General features: G+C 62.3%; 2 protein-coding genes across 4 annotated transcripts; both read right to left on the bottom strand.

Annotated features, from left to right (window-relative positions):
- Positions 1–484: 484 nt before the first annotated feature.
- On the bottom strand, positions 485–3,927 carry LOC147598595 (somatomedin-B and thrombospondin type-1 domain-containing protein-like). Of its 3 annotated transcripts, XM_086761301.1 has the most exons (6): positions 3,426–3,927; positions 2,540–2,722; positions 2,321–2,411; positions 1,624–1,797; positions 647–1,166; positions 485–601 (listed from the first exon to the last, which is right to left on the bottom strand). In XM_086761301.1, exons 1-5 carry the CDS (start codon positions 3,631–3,633, stop codon positions 1,061–1,063), a joined length of 762 nt encoding a protein of 253 aa, XP_086617427.1. In that variant the 5' UTR covers positions 3,634–3,927; the 3' UTR covers positions 485–601; positions 647–1,060. The 3 variants fall into 3 exon arrangements, with proteins under 3 accessions (XP_086617427.1, XP_086617425.1, XP_086617426.1); XM_086761299.1 differs by having other exon boundaries at positions 1,624–1,754; positions 2,321–2,722; XM_086761300.1 differs by having other exon boundaries at positions 2,540–3,554.
- A 129-nt stretch (positions 3,928–4,056) lies between these two features.
- Positions 4,057–17,466, bottom strand: SLC25A1 (solute carrier family 25 member 1). The gene is made up of 9 exons (XM_086761298.1): positions 17,310–17,466; positions 7,933–8,040; positions 7,682–7,781; positions 7,330–7,468; positions 6,758–6,842; positions 6,489–6,593; positions 5,975–6,090; positions 5,566–5,639; positions 4,057–5,421 (listed from the first exon to the last, which is right to left on the bottom strand). Exons 1-9 carry the CDS (start codon positions 17,398–17,400, stop codon positions 5,307–5,309), a joined length of 933 nt encoding a protein of 310 aa, XP_086617424.1. The 5' UTR covers positions 17,401–17,466; the 3' UTR covers positions 4,057–5,306.
- Positions 17,467–18,219: the final 753 nt, after the last annotated feature.

The raw sequence follows: 18,219 nt of genomic DNA, 5'->3' as shown, positions 1-18,219 counted from the left end.
TACGATTATATTTTGTTATTTCTTCAACCATTAAACTGTTCTTATCTCAACCCACAAGTTTTCTTTTACCCTTCCGCTGGGGAGGGTGAGCAGACGGCTGTGTGGTACCTCCTCGCTGACTGGGGTTAGAAACCTTCCCCCCTCCAGCCCCCGGGCTGCGCCTGCCTGGGGCTCCCTCCTGCTGCTGCCTGCCTGTGCGCCCTCGGCCACCTCATCCTGGGTGGCTCGGCTGCGGCAACGTGGGGCTCGGGCACTGCTGGCGGCTGCAGGTGGCCGTGTCTGGACAAAGGTGATCTTCTCGGGGCGAGCGCCTGGTGCTGTGCCTGCCAGGGGTGCCTGGGGGTGGTTTGGGGGTGCAGGCAGGTGCTGAGACCGCCGCACAGTGGCTGTGGGTACCACCAGCTGAGGCTGGAGTGGGGACCCCACCAGCGAGGTCACCTCATACTGGGTGAAGGGTGGGGAAGGGCACCGGCGCAACCCAGCAATCGCCCAGCCCAGCCCCGCTCCCTCCAGTGGGGGCTGCTGAGCCCTACAGCGGGGCCCGGACGCCCACCGGCATCGTCGCCCACATGCAGACTTTGGGTGCCTACGTTCAGTTCCTCTCTGCAAACCACGGCACGCAGCCCAGCCGCCCTTCGCGGCTCACCCAGCAGTTCACCGCAGCCGCGCCAGTGGGAACACGCGGGGGAAGGATGCTATCACCATCCTCCTGCTGCTCGCCAACGGCAGCTCACGCACGGCGTGATGTCACGGCTGAGCATGACGTCATCGCGTTGTCCTCCCATGTCACCTTCGCACGCAGACTTAACCCCAGTCTGATGTTCTTCCACCATTAATCACCATACTTCAGCAATTCTCTTATTTTTTATCTTTATAAGGAGGGTTTTCTTCCCATTCTTCAACAAAATATTTAATGGAAAACGTGGGGAGTCAGACCAAGGGCAAGCAGCAAGCCTGCAGAAGGGTGAAATTACAGAAACACCACGTTTTTATTTCATTCCCCGGCTCCCCAGCAAGGAGCAGCGCTGTGGGGAGGCTCAGCCCACCTTCCTGGGGGACGCTACACGAAGACGAGAGCCGGCGAGGGGCAGACACAACCCTCCTGCAGCCCCTCCTGCACCCACGAGCCCTGGCACCCCGGCACAGAGGCAGCCACCCAAAACGTCCTGGAAGGAAAAGTCAGTGAGAGCTGGGGCGCGCTGTGAATAATTAAATATAATTGTAAAAAATGATATATATATATATATAATAATACAGATTAGCAGTTGGACTAGATGATCAATGTAGGGACCTTCCAACTGAAATATTCTATTCTATTTAAATACATTTATTTTTATACTATATATTAGTGATTTATTGTACATATTATTGATTTCTATCATAATACTACGGTGTATTATAATATTATCCTATAATACGATGGCATATTTTAATACTATCTTATAATATTGTGGCATATTATAATATAATATTAGCTTTATATATAAATATATGATATTTATAACTAAGAATATAGAAGGAAGATGCCCTGGGGGCACAGAGAGATGCTCCTCCACAGCGAGGGATGTCCCTTCAGAGAGATGCCCCCCCCTGGATGGGCATCCCCCCCAAATTGCCACCTACCTGGCTCCTCGCAGCCCGTGTCCAGTGCAATGGGGCCAGCGGCGGGATGCGTCCCCCCGGCACTCGACGCACACCCGCTTGTCCCGCTGCAGCCGGCGGCTCCAGGCCTGCCCGTGGCAGGGGGGCCCTACCTGCGTCAGGCGGAAATAGCCGCAGTAGCTGGGGAGGGGGGAGCTGGGATAAAAGAGAGGGAAAAAGGGGGAAATGGAGGGGGAAAAGGGGGAAATGGGGGACAAACAGGGGAAAATGGGGGGAAAATGGTGGTTGGAGGGTAGGGCAGAGGTTGTGGCATTTTCTGGATGGATGGGGGGGGTACAAAGGGGTTATGGGTTTGGAGGTGCAAAGGGGCCATGGTTTGGGGGGGGGTAGGATAATGGCTCTAGGGGTGCAAAGGGACCACAGCTCTAGGAGGGGCTGCAAAGGGGCCATGGCTTTGGATGAGGGTGCAAAGGGGGCATGGTTTGGGGAGAGGGAAAGGATAATGGCTTGGGGGGGGGGGCAAAGGGACCATGGCTGGGGGTGGGCGAGAAGGGTAACGGCTCTGGGGGTGTCTGGGGAGTGCAAAGGGGCCATGGTTTGGGGTGGAGGACGACAATGGCTCCAGTGCAGGGTGCAAAGGGGCCCGGGCTCTAGGAGGGGGTGCAGAGGGGCCATGGCTTTGTAGGGGGGTGCAGAGGGGCCCCAGCCCCACACCTACCCGGACGGCTCCTCCGGCAGCAGCTGCCCAGCTCTTCCCCAGGGATCCCTGAAGCCCCAGCTGAAGGAGTCAGGTAATATCTTGGCCACCTCTGGCAGAAGAGCAGCCGGGGACACACACGGACGGTTACAGACGCCCTGGGACTGGCAGCGGGGATGGCAGCGCCGGAGGGACGGTCACACACAAGGCAGGTGGGCACCCCCAGGAGACCCCCGTTACCTTTGGCCATCCCGCAGGTTGGGTGCTCCCCCAGGCAGCCCCGGCGCTGCTTGAGGTCAGGACAGGGCTCCCCTCCGTGGCGGGGCGGGACGGTGACCTGGCGGCTGCGGGCCTTGCTGCCGACCCCGCACGGGGAGCTGCACCCGCTCCATGGCCCCCAGGACCCCACCACGCAGCCCACCGCTGCCGGCAGGACGGGACAGAGGAGAGGGAAAAGAGAGGTTCGAGGGCGTGAGAGATGGATGGAGCAGAGCAGGGGAGATGCAGCACAGGGGAGGGGGAGACGGGAGGAAGGACAAGGGCCAGGGTGACCCTGGCAGCGCCTCTCCCCAACACCCAGGCGGGGGCTGCCCTGCCAGCGCAGGGGCATTGTGCACGGCTTCCGCAGGCCTTTATCCCCGCGCCACCGCATCGCGCTGAGCTGGGACCCCGCTAATCTCCCCGGAGATTAGGGAGGGCTGACTGCTGCGGTTGTCCAGGGGACGGTGGCCGGCGCCCGCCCAGGTTCGGGTCCCCAGGGCAGGCTGGCTCTGCATCTCCCAAGCCCACGCTCCCCGTTTGTCACCCCCGGCCCCAGTTCCCGTGTCACCGCGCAAGGCGCTGCCCGCAGCAGGGGTGACGCGGGGCTTGTCCCACTCAGGTCCCACACTGACGGCTCTGAGGGTCGCAATGACAGTGCCACCATTGCCCCACTGTTCTCAGCTGCAGACCAGAGGCCATCCCTGTGGGCTCTCTTACTGCACATGGAGCAGCCAGACATTCAGCACAGAAAGCGGAAAATTGTGAAATTGCTCCACACCTGGCCCAGCCAGCATCCCCAGATGCGTCCCTTTACCTCTGAAAGTACAGGGCTAACAGATAACGGCAAAAACTTGCCACCACTCACCGGCGCGGCGGCATGCGGCGTGGTAGTCATGGCAGCAGTCGCCCGTCCTCTCGCAGTACGAGTCGCAGTAGCAGCGAGCCCGGCGGGTGCCCGGGACCCAGCAGGCGTTGTTCCTGCCCGGGCAGCACCGGTGCCAGCAGCTGCCCATGGCAACTGCCAGGTAGCCAGCGGCCAGCAGCCAGCCCCCGCAGAGCAGCAGGCCGTGCATGCCGCCGGGACCCCGCAAATCGCCAAGGGATGGCTTTCCCTCTGTGCCCGCGAGCGCTGGGCGAGTGGCAAGGGCTACGCAGCGGCGGTGCTGGGAGCCCCGCCGCACCGCCCCTGGGCTGGGCGGGGGGGACAAAGCCCGTTCCCTTCTGCTCCACCGCCCCTCGTCATCCCGGCTCTTTGCCTCACAGCCGGGGCGAGGAGTTACTAAAATTAACCAGGATGGCTAATAAAAAGCTGTGCATGGGACAATGCAAGCTCAGAGCTGCCGGGAGCCGCTGTGAACAGGCACCGCGAGGTCGATGCTGATGCTCCCCGGGGCAGTGGGACTGGGTGCCAATGGGGGACCCCATCCCTAATCCCCACCCGCACTGCAGGAGCCGCTCGCCGCCCGCTCAGCACAGCCCGACGCCGACGCAGCCACTAAAGCCAGACGGATTTTATTCAAATTGCCAATGTAAAACAATAAAAAAAACTCAAAAAACAAAACCAACCCAACCCTCACTGGCTTCAGAGCAGAAAGCCGCAGGTAAACCGCACGCAGGCTTTCCTTCTCCTCCTTCGCCTCCTGTGTTAAGGCTGCGTTCGTCACTGGCGACAGGAGGGAGGAGGGACGGGGCGAGCCCCGGCTCCCACGCCTCCCCAGCTCCTTCGCGGGACGTTTGGCACAAATCCGGCGGGGCCAAGCCTGGTGCAGGGCAGGGCTCCAGCCCCACGGCCGCAGGTGTTAGTGGGTCAGCGTGAAGCTCCAAAAGCTACAGGATTACCTACGGGGCTGCGGCGAGGCGGCAGGAGGGCAGATGTGGGGAATGTGACAGAAGAAGGGGTTTGCACCCCCGGTCGAGGGGCCAAGTCTGCAGCATGGGGCTGTGCCTCCCCGCCCCGGCTGGCGCTTGCATCCTGACTGTAAATGGCAAGAGATGGGGGCACACGGCTCACCCCGATCCCCGCCCCACGGCAAGAACTAAAGGCCTGGCTGCATGTGCAATTTTGGGCAGCGCCTGCTCAGCAGCTCAGGGATGAGCCGGACCTGGGGTTGGGATGCTGCACCCCGGGAGAGGAGGGAGCCTGGGCCACACCAGCTAACAGGGCAGGGTCGCTGCCCTCCCATCCCGGGGGATGCAAGGCTGATGGCCCCCCAGCGCCGCTGTGAGAGCCGGTGCATCGCTCCCAGCCGGCAGTGTCAGCCCCAAGAGCCTCCGCCAGCTGCGATGCCCAGTGCATGGCTCGACCATTGCACCCACGTGGCTCTGGGGGGCTTTCAGCACCCCCAAAAAGGGCCAGGCCCTGGGCAGCCAGCAGCTCCTGGCTGCCGGGGTCCCCGGGGGTGCAGGGCCACCGTCCCGGGGGCCAGCTCACCCTGGGTAACCTCGCAGGTGACGCAGGACCAAGGGGAAGTGTCACCAGGGGATGGGGGTGCATGTGACCAGGATGCTGGGCATGCAGATGCTGGGATGCTATTCCCTCCCTGCTCCTTTTAGTACACAAATAATAATTTAACCTGCTCCAGAGCCTGTTCCTAAACATAAAGGCGGCCGGGTTTGTGAGGAGGGCGTGCGCATGAGGCAGACTTGGCCCCGGCCAGCACCAGCGGGCAGCTGTGGCCTTGGTCACGGCTCTCCAGCTGCAGCCCCGTGGGGCGAGGGAGGCGGGGGCCGCCCCGGCCTGACCCCCTCAGTCCGTTTTCCACACCTTGTTGAGGAACTTGACCACCTCGTCGTAGATGACAAAGACGATGGCCACGTCGAGGCAGACGCGGCCCAGGCGCGGCACCGTGCCCTTGTAAAACCTGCCGGGGACAGAGGGAGTCCATGGGGCCGGGTGCCCTCGCAGCCCCCTTCCCACCCCTCCTCCCCACCCCAGCTGCCCCCCAAGTCCCACATTGGGGCTGAGTCCACTGCCACCCCTTGCCCGACCCTGCCACGAGTCTTACGCCAGGGGCCCTTCGTATTTCATGATCTGGTAGGCGCAGTCCCAGGTGCTCTTGTACTTGTGCGCTTCCAGCCCCTGCGGGACAGGAAAAGCAGGGTCAGAGGCCGTAGCCAGGGGTGCGTCCAGGTGGATTTTGTTGGGGGGGAAGGCAGAGACCTGGAGGTGTGCCAGGAGGAACCAAACCCCTTCGCTGCTGTGGGTCACCAAAGCCAGCAGCGATGTCCCCACATCCACACAAACACTTCCCAGGACCCTCACAGCCCAGCTGCGAGGGGTCAGCATCCCCAGGCGTCTCCCAGACCTTGCTGGCACTGGGCACCTGCCCCAGGGGCTGCACAAAACGGCTCCCAGACAGCAGGTGACCCCAGCCCACCACAGGCTGGGGTCCCACACCATGCCCAGTGCCATACCTGCATCCTGGTCTTCACCACGTCCAAGGGGGTGTTGCCAAAGACGCTCGCAGCTCCAGCGAGGGCTCCAAACACCCCCGTGACAAAGGGGTTGATGGCCTTGTTGGGATTGTCCCCTGGAAAGGAAGAGAGGTTGAGGGCACGAAGCTGGTGGGGCGGGGATGAAGCACAGCACCCCCGAGGGAGCCCGCATGGAAGGTCTCAGGTCTGGCTGCTCGTGGTCAGGGCTTATGCTATGCTGAGTTGGGGACCGGGGTGTTTGGGGGGGACCGTCCAGCAGCATCAGCCCCACAGAGCCCATGCAGCACTGAGGGGCTCAGGGTGAGTGAAAGTGATGCTCCAGGACCCCTCAGCCCCACAAGCTGAGCTCCCCTGCCCTGGCTTTCATGTTCCTCCATCACAAGAGGCTGAGCCATGAGAAGCAGAGGGTATGTTGACAGAACGCCCGAGCTCAGCTCCCAGGGATGGGCTGGGGCAGCCAGCGGCACAGCCTGGGGGGGCAGGGGCACCATACCTTTGTACCAGTTCTTGAGGGAGGTCATGACAAAGAAGCGGATGGCTTGGTTCGATCCTTGTTTGAGGACGGTCGCAGTTAAGCCCTGGTAGGTCCCCTTCAGTCCTGCAGCAAGAGCGGGCATTGGAGGGGAGCACCAGCCTCACCCCGGCAGAGGAAAACCTCCCCAGGCAGCCAGTCCCAGCCTGCACCCGTCCCGCACCTCCGGTCCTGTCCCTGCAGCATGGGGGTACCAGAGGGAGACAGGACATCGCTTCCCCCAGACTCACCCTGTTCCCGAACAATCTCCCGGACGCCATGGAAGAAGCCGCGGTACTTGGGCTTGGGGGAGCACTGGTCATGGATAAACTTCACCTGTGGGGAGATGACACGCTCGTCCTGGCTGAGGCGAGGGGGATGCAATGAGCCCCAAAGGGCGGCTGGCCGCCTCTCGCCTTGCTCCAGGGACGGTCCCAAGACCAGAGCTGACCCACGTGGCCAGGCAGCGCCAGGTGAGACCATGGGACCTACGCCCGTGGCCAGCAGCGTGTTTTGCAGAGGAAAACCTGGGAAACTGCCTCTGCAAGCGACTGCACGGGTTTTACAGCAATAAAATGGGTGATGGGATGGCTCCTGGCTGGGGGGGCTCCTCCTCAGAGCGGGGAAGGGGCCATGGCTGCCAGGCCTGACCTCTCCAGGGGGCTTTCCAGCACCAGCACCTCCCCTCCAAAACCAGCCCAAGCAAACGCACATGGCCCTCAACTCCCTGAAAGCCGGGGGCATCCCTGATTCCTGCCCCCTCCCAACCCCACCCAGGGAGGGGTGCCAGGGCAGGGGACGCTGGCGGCTGCCTCCCACCCACCTTTATGGTCTCCATGGGACAGACCACCACCACGGCCTCAGCCACGCCGGCACCCAGCCCGCAGATGAGGCCCCGCGTGCTGTCCAGCCGCCCCTGCTCGTCTCTCATCTGGTTGCTGAGGAACTCGAACATCCCGAACCTGCGGAGGAGCCGCCGTGCCAAACCCCGCGCACCCGGCCGGGGGGCTGCATCCCCCTATTCTCTGTTGGCGGCAGCAGCCACACACCCTGTGAGAGGACCCTCCCAGTCCAGGAAAGCACCCGGCTTTGGCAAAGTGCCACTGGAGACGTCGAGGCCAAACCCACCCCCCCGGGGTCCCCTCCACTCACCCCTTGCCACGGGAGACACCTACCTGACGGCAGCCTTGGGGATGGAGCCGTACACCAGCGAGCTGAGCCCCCGGTACAGCCCCCGGACGCCATGGTCACGGACGGTCTGCTTCACGCAGTCCCCTACGGCAGAGCACAGCAGTGCTGCCATCACCCCCCATGCCGAGGGTCACCGCGCTGCGCCGCCCCCACCACCAAATCCTGCTCCCCCTCCAGCTCCAGCCAGGCTCCCGGGAGCCTCCGAATCCGGCCAGCGCAGCGAGCAGGCACTCACCGATGCCCTTGTAGCGAGGAGGGTTTGCCTTCTCGTCCAGCTGCAGCTGCGTCTTCACATACTCAGTGGGGAATGTGATGCAGATCTCGATCCCTCCGGCCAGGCCACCTGGGCGGGAGAGGAGGGGACAATGGGGCCGGGACCAGCACCGTGCCCGTCCAGCGCCGCGCCGCTGCTGCCAGCTCCACAACGGCTGAGCCCGAGACCTCTGACAGCCAGGTCTGGGCTGGGACGTGGTGTCCCCGTCCTCGCCAAAGCCCTGGAGACTTCACACGGCAGCAGGGCCCTGTACCAACCTGGCACCCTGCACAGGTGCCGCAGCCTGGCCATGGCGAGAGCTGGCAAGGGGATCGGCCAAAGGGGTGGGAAAAATGGGAAAAAAAAAATGCACCCACGGCCGCTGTTTCAGTGTCGTTTCCCCCTCAAAGGCACCTCTCCCCCTCCAGAGCCCCGCACCCCGCAGGGGAGCTGCCAGCATGGGGATTTATAAACCCAACGGAGCCCAATGGCACTGCATAGGCCTGGCATCGCTCGCCCAGCGCGGCGGGAGCCCATTTGCAGACCCAGCCGTGCCAGCGTGGAAGCGCAATTATCATCAAGCCCGTCCAGCCGCCCCGGGCTCACGCAGCGACGGCTGCTGGGCGCTGATTACACCGGCTGAAGCCTTTCCCACCGCAGCCCAGGGACGTGCCGGCATGCCGGCAGTGAGCAACGCCGGCTCTCGGTAGTTTGGCTCCCCTTGTCTCGGTTCCGCGCACCAAAGCGCGGCGTGAGCTCTCCGTGCCGCCGCAGGGAGGAAGTTGGGCCCCAGCCCCACAGGACGTGGCCTGGCGCAGGGTTAGGTCGGTTGTCAGCACCCAGTGCTTCCACCTCGCCTGCACCAGTCCCTCCAGCTCCGCCACGTCCTCAGTGTGACTCAGCAGCGCTGCGGCTCCCGCCACAGCACAGGGCACAGCCTCGTCACAGCCCAAGGGACGCACTGGTGTCCCCACAGGGGACATGGCTGCCATGGTGGGAAGGGCCAGAGTGGGTTATTCGGCTCTGTGGCAAAGCGCAGCCCCGGCACCACACGGTGCAGCGCAGCACCCTCCAAAGTACCCTGCAAGGGGATGCTGACACGGGACAGGGAGTGGGCCACAGCTCCCTCCCATGACAGCAGTGAGCAGCCCCAGCTCCTCAGATCAGGCGGGTTTCTCGTATGATCTTATTTCTTGTGTACAGCCTCTAAATTTACAAGAAAGTCCCTTAATCTCTCTGGCACTGCCTCCAGCTCCCAGTGCCAGTCCCCCATCCCCAGGGCAGGACCCACCAGCCCAGCCTGGCGGCATCCTGGCCCCACGGGGCGCTGGGGACGGGGCACGAGGCCAGCCTGGCTCCGCCGCAGCAGACAAAGGCCCCTTGTTTCTCGACGGGTTCCCAGGAGGGCCTGGAGCTGCTCAGCCTGGGCCAGGCAGCCATCTCCGGGGTGGCAGCAACGGGCAACCACCACCGGCTTGTACGCCTCGCAGTGCCCTGTGCTTCGGCAGCGCGGGTGGAGGCCACGGCAGCCGCAGCGAGGCCGGCTCACGCCACTGCAGCCAGATGCCAGCTCTCCCCCAGGTCCCCACAGGAGGACAACCACCATCCATCCCCAAGGTCCCCAGAGCTCTCCAGCTGCCCCTCAACCCTTTCCCGTCCTTGGCACGTCCGTCAGAGGTGGCAGACGCTGCCGGTCCCGCTTGCCAAGCACTGTAACTTCTCCTGCAAAGCTGAACAGCCCTGCGGGAGCAGCTGGCAGGTCCCCATCAAGCTGTGCGACAAGCAGCAGTGTCCTCCAGCTGGGTGCAACGGTCCCCAAAGAGCCCAGCACCAGCTGGCACCTCCCTGCACCGCTACACACCACTGTGCCACCAGCCCCGCGGCCATCACAGCCACACCAACGCCCCAGGTGCTGCCAACGCCGCTGCCCGCCCTCCTGCGCTGCAGACCTGCAGTGCTGGACGCCGTAACAGCCGTGTTTGTGGGGATGGGGCACCCAGCAGGGACCCCAGATGCACCCTGTGACAACTTTATCCAGTTTTTCTACACCTGCAGAGAGGCAAGGCGGCACAATCTGCCTGCCTGCAGCCCCTTCCCTCCCTGGCAGCGAGACCCATGGCACATTCGGCCCTGCTGTCGAGCCTCCTCTCCTCACGCCATTTTATTCCGGCGAAAACCTTGTTCTCTGCAAATAAATCACCCCACTGCCCACGGGCAGCGGCTCCTTCCAATCCCCTCCCTCGCCAGGGCTGCCGAGGGCTTTGCAACCTGTTTACCCGGACTTTAACCAGCAGCATCAGCACTTGCAACACCGCCGAGTCAGCAGGAACAGCCGGCAGCGAGCGCTCAGGGGGTGAAAGAGCAAGCGGGGCAGCCCGGAGGCCCAGCCAAGGCTCCCGGCTCTTGGTTGGATGCAGCGGTGCCAGAGAGAGGATGTCCTTCAGGGAAGGTCGCTCTGCCTGGCCCCGGAGAAGGTGCCTCCGGCGGGGAGATCCCACTCCCGGCACTGGGAACGGCTCCCTGTCTGCAGTGAGCCCGCAAGCGCCCCAGCTGCCAGCAATCCTGACCCCGCAGGGCCAGCGGGGAAGGGAGGGAAGGGAAGAGTACCTGTTTGTCAGCCACTTGGCATGGTTTTCCCAGAAAGAGCTTAGCTCTCCTTTGTGGAGGGGCCAGCAGAGTTATTCAAGAATGCGGCCGCAGCCCTTGGGCACGGCTGGGGAGAGCTGGCAGGAAGGAGAAGAGGGGTTTTGGGGACAGCGGGAGGGGGCTGCCCCTGCGACAGCACTGGCGAACGCAGGGCCAGCTAACGACCTCACACCCCATTAGTGAGGGGCTGCTGGGGACACCACTGGCCACCCCCCAAACAGCTCATCCCGGGGACCTGGATGCCAAGGGCAGGAGGACGCAGCCGCAGTGGGGAAGACGAGCAGAGGGCTGAGGGCCAACACAGACCGAGGCTGCCCAGCCAGCGCTGGCACTGCCACCCCATCAGAGGCAGGTGCCCTAGTGAGTACCCACTGCCCTGTTTGGGAGCCACAGAATGGCAGGAGGAGGCCCTGGCCCTCTGCCCCCTCCACGAGCGAGTGCGCCTGCGAAAGCATCCCGCTCCCGCAGACAGAGCAGCAGGTCTCTGTGCAGCTCTGATGAGAAGCAAGCGCCTGGAGAGCAATTTCAGCCTCTCCATTTTAAGGGCAATTTCACATGCAGATAAACAAACACCTGATCTCCATACAAAAAGCTCCTTTTAACTTCAGATTTGGCAGGATCGTTCCGGGTTAGCCAAGGCAGCCTTCAGAGCCATGGGATAAAAACCAAATAAATAAAAATAACCGAAGACCAGCAGGGTGCTACAGATCAGGGAGGCAGAAATACCCACCTCCAGCTCATCACAGTTCTCAGCAGGCCAGGTGCTGCTCCGTCAGCAGCACACACCTCTGCCTGCCAGCTCCCTAGGGATCGACCCCTCTCGGCAGCCAGCCGCTCTGCTCCTGGGCCCTGCCATGAACACAGCCCAGCAGTGGAGAAATCCTACCATGCCTGCAGTGGTGAAACGAGTTTAACGGGCTCCACCTTCCCCGCGCCGTCCCACCACGGGCCATCTTGTGAAACAGGCTCGAGGCAGAGCCTGGCTGAAGGAGCAGGCAGGCGCCTCGCTGGGGATGGTGCTCTCCCAGAAAGCCGGATTTCGGCAGGGCTGGCACCGCAGCCTTCGCCTGGGCGCCTCTTCCTGCCGTGCACAGCCCCTCACTGCCCATTGGCAGCCCCAGCCTTGGTGAAAACCAGCACGGGGCTGTGCTGCAGGGACAGGGTCTTACACTGCGCAGAGATTGGGGAAGGCTGTACGCACAGCACGGCCACTTCCCCAAACCGGATCGCCAGAGGATTTCCCACATTTTGGTTAGAAGGGAAAAAACCTGTCCTGTGACAGGCCAGCCCTTCTCTGAGAGCATCCGTCAGCTGTGCTGGGGCCAGGGGCCCTGGATGGTTTCCTATCTGATAGGGGCAAGGCCAGCGGGGGAGACGGGGGTTCAGCGTGTCCATCGGTAAATACACACGTGGCCGCTTTCGTCACGGGAGCACGCTACGGGAGCTAGCAAAGGTCTGATTCCCCACCGGGGATACACGGAACGACAAACACGAAACGTGCCTCTCTGTACCCCGTGCCATCGGGCGGGTAAACAGCCCCGCGCAAACAGCCCTGCAGATAATAATGGAGATGGGATGGAGTAATTTGTTCCTAATCTTACTGGAATCATCCTGTTTCAACAGGCCGACCTTTCACAACGCGCTCATTCATCTTCTCTTCACATTTACCTCTCAATGGGCTCACATTGCAATAAATCATTATTATATGTTAAACTTCTTGGCTGTGAGTATGACAGCAAAAGCCATTTCCCTTTGCTCACAGTCACAGCATCATCTGCCTTCGGTGCTGGCTCCACTTCTGGGGACTGCCGAGTCCCCATCCCAGCTCAACTCACGTCCTCCCTGCTGCCCCGCACACCCCGAGGCCCCGGCTCCGCTGCCACGAGATGGAGGGCGGACACAGCGCAGGGGACACGCTGGTTCCCAGCCAACCCACCACCCCGCTTCAGACACCTACTTTTTTAGTGTCCAAAAATCTTTTTAAAGACAGGCACCAGGGAGCTGACATCAGAGCCCAGAGCTGCAGGATGCTTCCCCCATTACAGCCCCATAGCTGGGCAAAGGAGACGCTGCTGGGACTGAGGCTTCTGCGGGGACAGGCTCCGGTCCCCCGGTCACCAGCACAGGGAAACGACTGCTGCACCAGGCACTGGGGCAAAAAAATCAACCCCTGCTGTCAGGAGGTGACCTGAGACCTCAGGGCACAAGCGCAGGGGCACCAGGCAGGAGCAGGGAGGCTGCATCGGCATGCACCGCACAAGGCCGTCACGGATGAGAGACGCTGCAACGTCCCTGAGCTGTCAGCTCGCCGTGCTCATCGCCTCCGGGAAGACTGATGGCTCCTTCCGATCATTTACGTCAACCCAGAGAAAACGGTTGCCTGCAGAATGTCAAGCAGAGCATCAGGTATGCGAAAATCTCAGAAACTCACATTTCAAAGCCCAGGGTTAACCCCAGCTCACACAGAACCCATTCAGACCGAAGATGCTGGCACCCCGCTGTGGTTTCCCAGTCCTGGGGCCGACAGCCTCCTCCCACCAGAAGCCCTGGGGCAGCTCTAGGTTTCCGCAGCAGCTACAGTCCACGAGCGCTCGCAGGCAGGCAAGGACGCGCACGTGGCCACTGCGCTCCTTTTGCCCCACTCCCCAAACACGAGGCAGCCAGAGGAGGCAACCCCAGGGGAAACCACAGCCAGGCGTGACGCACCAAGGGCCAGCAGACCTTGCAAGACTGGCTCCCTCCACGCTCACCAATCCTCCCCCACGGCCGGGCTCAGCCCACCACCCAGCTCGGCAGCAAGGGGGGAACATCCCCTACTCTGCTGTGAGCACCAGGCAGCCACCTAAAAGCCGGGGAGTGTGCCAGACCATGGCCGTTCCCAGCAATGCAACCTCCCTCCCACTCTCCCAGGAGGGCAACAGCCCTGGAAGCCCAGGTGGACTTGGGACTTTTGGGAAAGGAGCCCTACTGCGCAAGAAGCAAGTCACAGCTTTCACACCCAGTCCCTGGCTCCTCTGCTCTACAGGTACAGCATCCCCTAAGAAACATCATATCAAGAGATGAACAAAGAAGAGGAAACTCAAGCTCTAATTGCTGCTTTGTTTCTCACGTGACCCTGGGCTCCCTGCTAAACGTGTGCTTCGTGCCCTACCCCGCAGGCCCTTCTCTCTCTCCCTGCAGAGCCCCTCTCCCTCCTGCCCACGCTTCTCCTGGGACCTCGGCGCACGTCACTGCTATTTCCAGCGGCACTTGGTGTTTGTGGCAAACACCAGAGCAGCAGCCATGGCCATCACGAGCTTTTTCCAAACCGAGCAGCGTGCAGGACAGCATCCAAGCGCTGCCTCCCTGACCGGGCAGGATTAGGCGTAGGCAGGAACCAACTGTGCCCCAGCCCCTGGGTGAGCGGAGGTACCACGCAAAGAGCAAGGCAGCTGGGAGCTTCTCCGTGGGAGGGAGCAGACCCCAGGCTTCAAAGCTGGCTAAAAACAGAGCAAGACTGTATTTAACTCTGGGCAGGGCAGGCAAAGCCCTTCATCGAACGGCTGCTGCTAACCAGGAGCAAAGTTCTCAGGAGGAGGGCAGGGGCGTGGGGCTCTGCCTGCGAAATGGCACGGACCTTTTGCATTGGGCTCTAAACAGGACACCGCAGGCTGGCCCGAGCCGAACCAACAGCGCTGCGGTGCCCAAAAACCCAGCAAGGAGCTCGCCGGGTAAACACAGGCGTGACGGCCTCTGCCAGCTCTGCAGCCAGCACTCCTGCCTCGCCACGTGCTGCCTTTATTTCCAGCTCCCGGCTTGCCCACCGCAGCACGGCCCCGTGCGGGGAGCTGCGCGTGGCCAGCGGCACCCATCCCTGCAGGAGCCCAGCGGGCTGAAGGGTTTGTTTGGGATCCACGGCACAGAAACTGAAAGCTGGCGGTGGGGAGGCTGAGACACGGCCGACCTGCCCGGTCTGCCTGCTAACAGGTTATTACCTAGCAGAAGAGACACGAGCTGGCCCTCAAACTGGCTCACGGGTTCAGGAGAAAATTATGCCGGCTTTACAGCAGGTAACTGAGCCAGCAGCTGAGTAAGAAAGACACAGAGAGTATCCACTTCAGCGTAAAGCCTGCATGTTTACCAGCCTTTTCACCAAGTTTAAGCTAAGTGACGTTTACCCCAAACCTTTGTGTCCTACAGCAATGCCAATTCTGACCCAGGGCCAGGTCCCCCAGATGTGTTCCATCAGTTCAGAGCCTGGGGGGCTCTGAACAGCGGTAGGGACGCACGCTTCCTCGGCTCTGCCCTCTCTGGAGGCCCAGTCTGTACGCAGCAGCCCCAAGACCAGGTCCCGGCAGCGACACCCACCCAGCCGCCCAGGATGGCCAAGCTCCTTCGTGTGCTCCGGCCACACGCAGACACAGCACCGGCACAGCCGGCGCAGTTGCAGCAAGGTGAAGTGCAGCCCTGGCACACAACAACCGCTTGGACAAACGAGAGCCCATTAGCAAATTAATTTTTAACTTTGCATTTGTCTGTTGTGACAACTGAAGGAGAAGAGCTCTCGGCAGCCAGAGGTTCACTTCCATCTCCTCAGCCCCAGCGCGCTTGGGCCTGGGCAGCGTGAGGGAGCTGCCTCCCGGGCAGAGCATCTCAGTTACACCCAGGGCCCGGGAGCAGATACGCATCCAGGCAGGATGACAGCTGCTTGTTTAACACCACCAGTACAAGACAGATGAAACACAGCACAGCAGGAACGGTCCACCTTGAACATCTCCAGCTCTCTAAAAGGCTGAGCTTCGGAGCCACACAGCCGTTGTGCAGACAGATGTCAAATAAGAATCCCTGACAGCATCAGCAAACCCCTCAGAGTCAGCAGGGACAGCCACAAACAGCACTGCAGCCCCCAGCAAGGGGCTGAAGGGCCGAGCAGACCGGCATGCGGAGGGTTAACCACGGCTTTCTCCCATCGATGTGGTTCTCCAACACAATTAGATGCCACAGAGGCTTGGCTGGACTTCTGCCCATTAACCAATTACTCTGATTTGCTTCGTGAGGAGAGGACTAGCATCTCAATAGGGTCCCTTCCTCCACCCTGCAGCCTCACGCGGACCCAGAAGGGCCCCTCCAAGCAGGGGCATCTGCAGCTTTGTGCTACGTTGCCCAGCCTGACCCCTGGCAGAGGCCACGAGCACAGTGTCCTTTCCTTTAGGCCAGATCAGCTCCCAGGCACAGCCACGGCGACTTTCCTGTCCAGGGCGAGCAGCGCAAGGCCACTGCAGCCTCTCTTGGAGCATGCTGATAAGCCATCCGCACTGATGATCCCCGATTACGGACCTACGCGAGGGCTACGGAAGTCTCCTGGTACACTGGCCCGGGCAGTGACAACCGGATGCGCCGCACGTGGGCAGCGAGTTGGGAAAGACTGGAAAGGTTGGATGGGGAGCAAAGCGCTTGTCTTTCCCATCCTAAGCTTGGATTAAATCCTATTTAAAAGATCTCTAAACAAAAGGGGATAAGAAGAGGCCTGAACTAACAACCCAGCTTGAGGGGATGGCAGCACAAGTCTGAGATCCCTGAGGAGCAGAGGGCTCCAGAGGAGCTTGGCCTCACCAAAAGTCTCATCTGAACAAGGCGGCACCCTCTCGTGTGGCTGCAGCTGCCTCCTCCTCACGTCCCAGCCCTTTGGCTGGGCAGCCCCGACCCCTCCAGGCGACGCAATGCTGGGAGGCCTCGTCTCTCTTTGCACGCTCGGGCGCTCGCATCCATTTCCCACAGCACTGCCGTCGAGGGGAGGCCGACGGCCGAGATAGGGGCCAGCGCTGGTGGGCAGAGCTGGGGTGGCAAGGGCTTGGCTCCCCGTACCCGGGGGAGGGCAGGTGGAGTCCTGCTCCTGCCGGGTCCCCGCTACAGAGGGCTGGAATTCTGCCCTTGGAGAGGAGCGGAGAGCTGGATGGAGGAACAAAGGCACAATCCTAGGAGGGGGAATCGGCTGGAAAACACAAAAGCTCTAAACGTGCCAGTCATGTAAAGGCTGTGATGGCTCATTTCAAAGGGAAGACACTAATCGCTGCACTGGGAATTGTCCTGCGAGCGGCTGGAGAAACCAGGGAGCTAAGGCACGGCTACAAAGCAGTTTAATAACCCTGCCGCTGCCTTGAACTCAGCTCAGCTCGCAGCTCGAACCGGCTATGAGGAAGGGCATGAACTCTGCAGCTACAGCTGCGCTAGGAGCCTGTTGGGATCCCGTGGAAACGGCCAGAGCTGGACGGAAAAACACGCCCTGATCCACGGGACTGATGCTGAGACACAAAGCGGGGCCGAGGAGCCGTTCCAGGAGCGGTACCAAAGCAGCCGGAGCAGGGACGGTCCGGGCGCTGCCGCCTCAGCCTCCTCCCCGAACACCGAAGGAGTCTGCGGGGAGCACCCACGCCTCCCGGCGAGGCCACAGGTTGCGGGGACAGCCCGGCGGCCAGCCCAGCCCCGCCAGCACCAGCCCCAGCCCGCAGAGCCGGGGCTGCCGCCGCCGGAGCCCCTTTTGCCGCCGCCACCAAAGGCAAACCGCAGCCGCCGGCTCGGCGCCGCCGGGATGCGGTGGTGCTCGGCGGGGGGACTCCGGGCGATGCCGGCCGGGTGACAGGAGCCGGGGCACCTGTCCGGCACCGACGCCCAGGCTGGCAGCGACGCCGGGCGACCCCGCCCGGGGCGGGGAACCCGCGGGGACACCCGCTTACCTGCCAGGATGGCCTTGCCGGGGTGGGTGAGCTTGGCCTTGCCGGCGGGGGCGGCGGCGGCCAGGCTGCGGGGCGCGGCGGGGGCGGGCATGGCCGCGGCTCCTGCGCTGCCCGGCGGCGGCCCGGGCCCTATTTCAGGGCCGCGCCCGCGGAGGGGGCGGCCCCGGCGGCGTCACATCCTCGTGGGGCGGGGCAGGGGCGGGGGGAAGCGTCCCGGGCTGGGCCCGCCGCGGGGGGAGCCGGGGGCTCCCCGGGGGGCTGGTACCGGTCTGGGCTCGGCTGGTCCGAGAGCGGTGATTTCTAGCCCCGCTCCGCCCCCCCTCACCCAAAAAAAAATCTGTGGAAAAAACCCGCCGCGTGGGTGGGATGAGGAGATGTCAGCCCAGCCGGACGTGGGCGTGAGTCAGAGGGGCTGGGCTGGCTCTGCCCTCGCCCCTCGAACCACAGCGAGCAACCAGCCCCCCGGGGCACGCCTAGGCCGGGACTGGCTACAAAAAGCACCCCGAAACCACGCGATCGGGCAGATTTTCACAGCAAGGCGCTGGCTGATTGCGGACGGAGGCAGATTCGGCCTTCACTGGTCCGAGTGCTCTTTAAACTGGGGGGGGTGCTGCTCTGGCACCCTTTGCTGGAAGCATTAGTGAAGGAAGGGGGACACGGAACCGCCCAGGGCAGCAGTCACACGTGAACACCCAACACTGTAATCGGAACAGAAACTGACACTTTGGAGTCGCTTCACATGTTTCATTGTTTAGGTATCAGGAGCTTTGTTACCTACTGCTCCTAAATAATGAGGCTGTGCAAATTGCACCACTACTTGTTTTTGCTTTAGCTGCAGACGAAGGAAGACGGCCCTTCACTAATTTGTGTCTGAAAGCTGTATTTACAGGAATGCTCGGGAGAGGAACCA

Source organism: Chlamydotis macqueenii, chromosome 17 (assembly GCF_036417535.1).
Source record: "Chlamydotis macqueenii isolate bChlMac1 chromosome 17, bChlMac1.mat, whole genome shotgun sequence".
Taxonomy (NCBI): Eukaryota; Metazoa; Chordata; class Aves; order Otidiformes; family Otididae; genus Chlamydotis; species Chlamydotis macqueenii.
Note: the sequence above shows the minus strand (reverse complement) of the source record. Positions and strands in the feature narration are given on the sequence as shown.

Excerpts from the sequence above, each read along its gene's own strand:
- SLC25A1 (XM_086761298.1), bottom strand. The coding sequence starts at position 17,400 with ATGCCCGCCCCCGCCGCGCCCCGCAGCCTGGCCGCCGCCGCCCCCGCC. Across the intron at positions 8,041-17,309 it reads CGGCAAGGCCATCCTGGCAG|GTGGCCTGGCCGGAGGGATC; the intron begins GTAAGCGGGTGT and ends TCTCCCGCCCAG. Across the intron at positions 7,782-7,932 it reads TCCTCGCTACAAGGGCATCG|GGGACTGCGTGAAGCAGACC; the intron begins GTGAGTGCCTGC and ends GCTCTGCCGTAG.
- LOC147598595 (XM_086761299.1), bottom strand. The coding sequence starts at position 3,633 with ATGCACGGCCTGCTGCTCTGCGGGGGCTGGCTGCTGGCCGCTGGCTAC. Across the intron at positions 1,755-2,320 it reads CTGCCGGAGGAGCCGTCCGG|GTAGGGCCCCCCTGCCACGG; the intron begins GTAGGTGTGGGG and ends CGCCTGACGCAG. Across the intron at positions 1,167-1,623 it reads CACGGGCTGCGAGGAGCCAG|GACGTTTTGGGTGGCTGCCT; the intron begins GTAGGTGGCAAT and ends TTTTCCTTCCAG.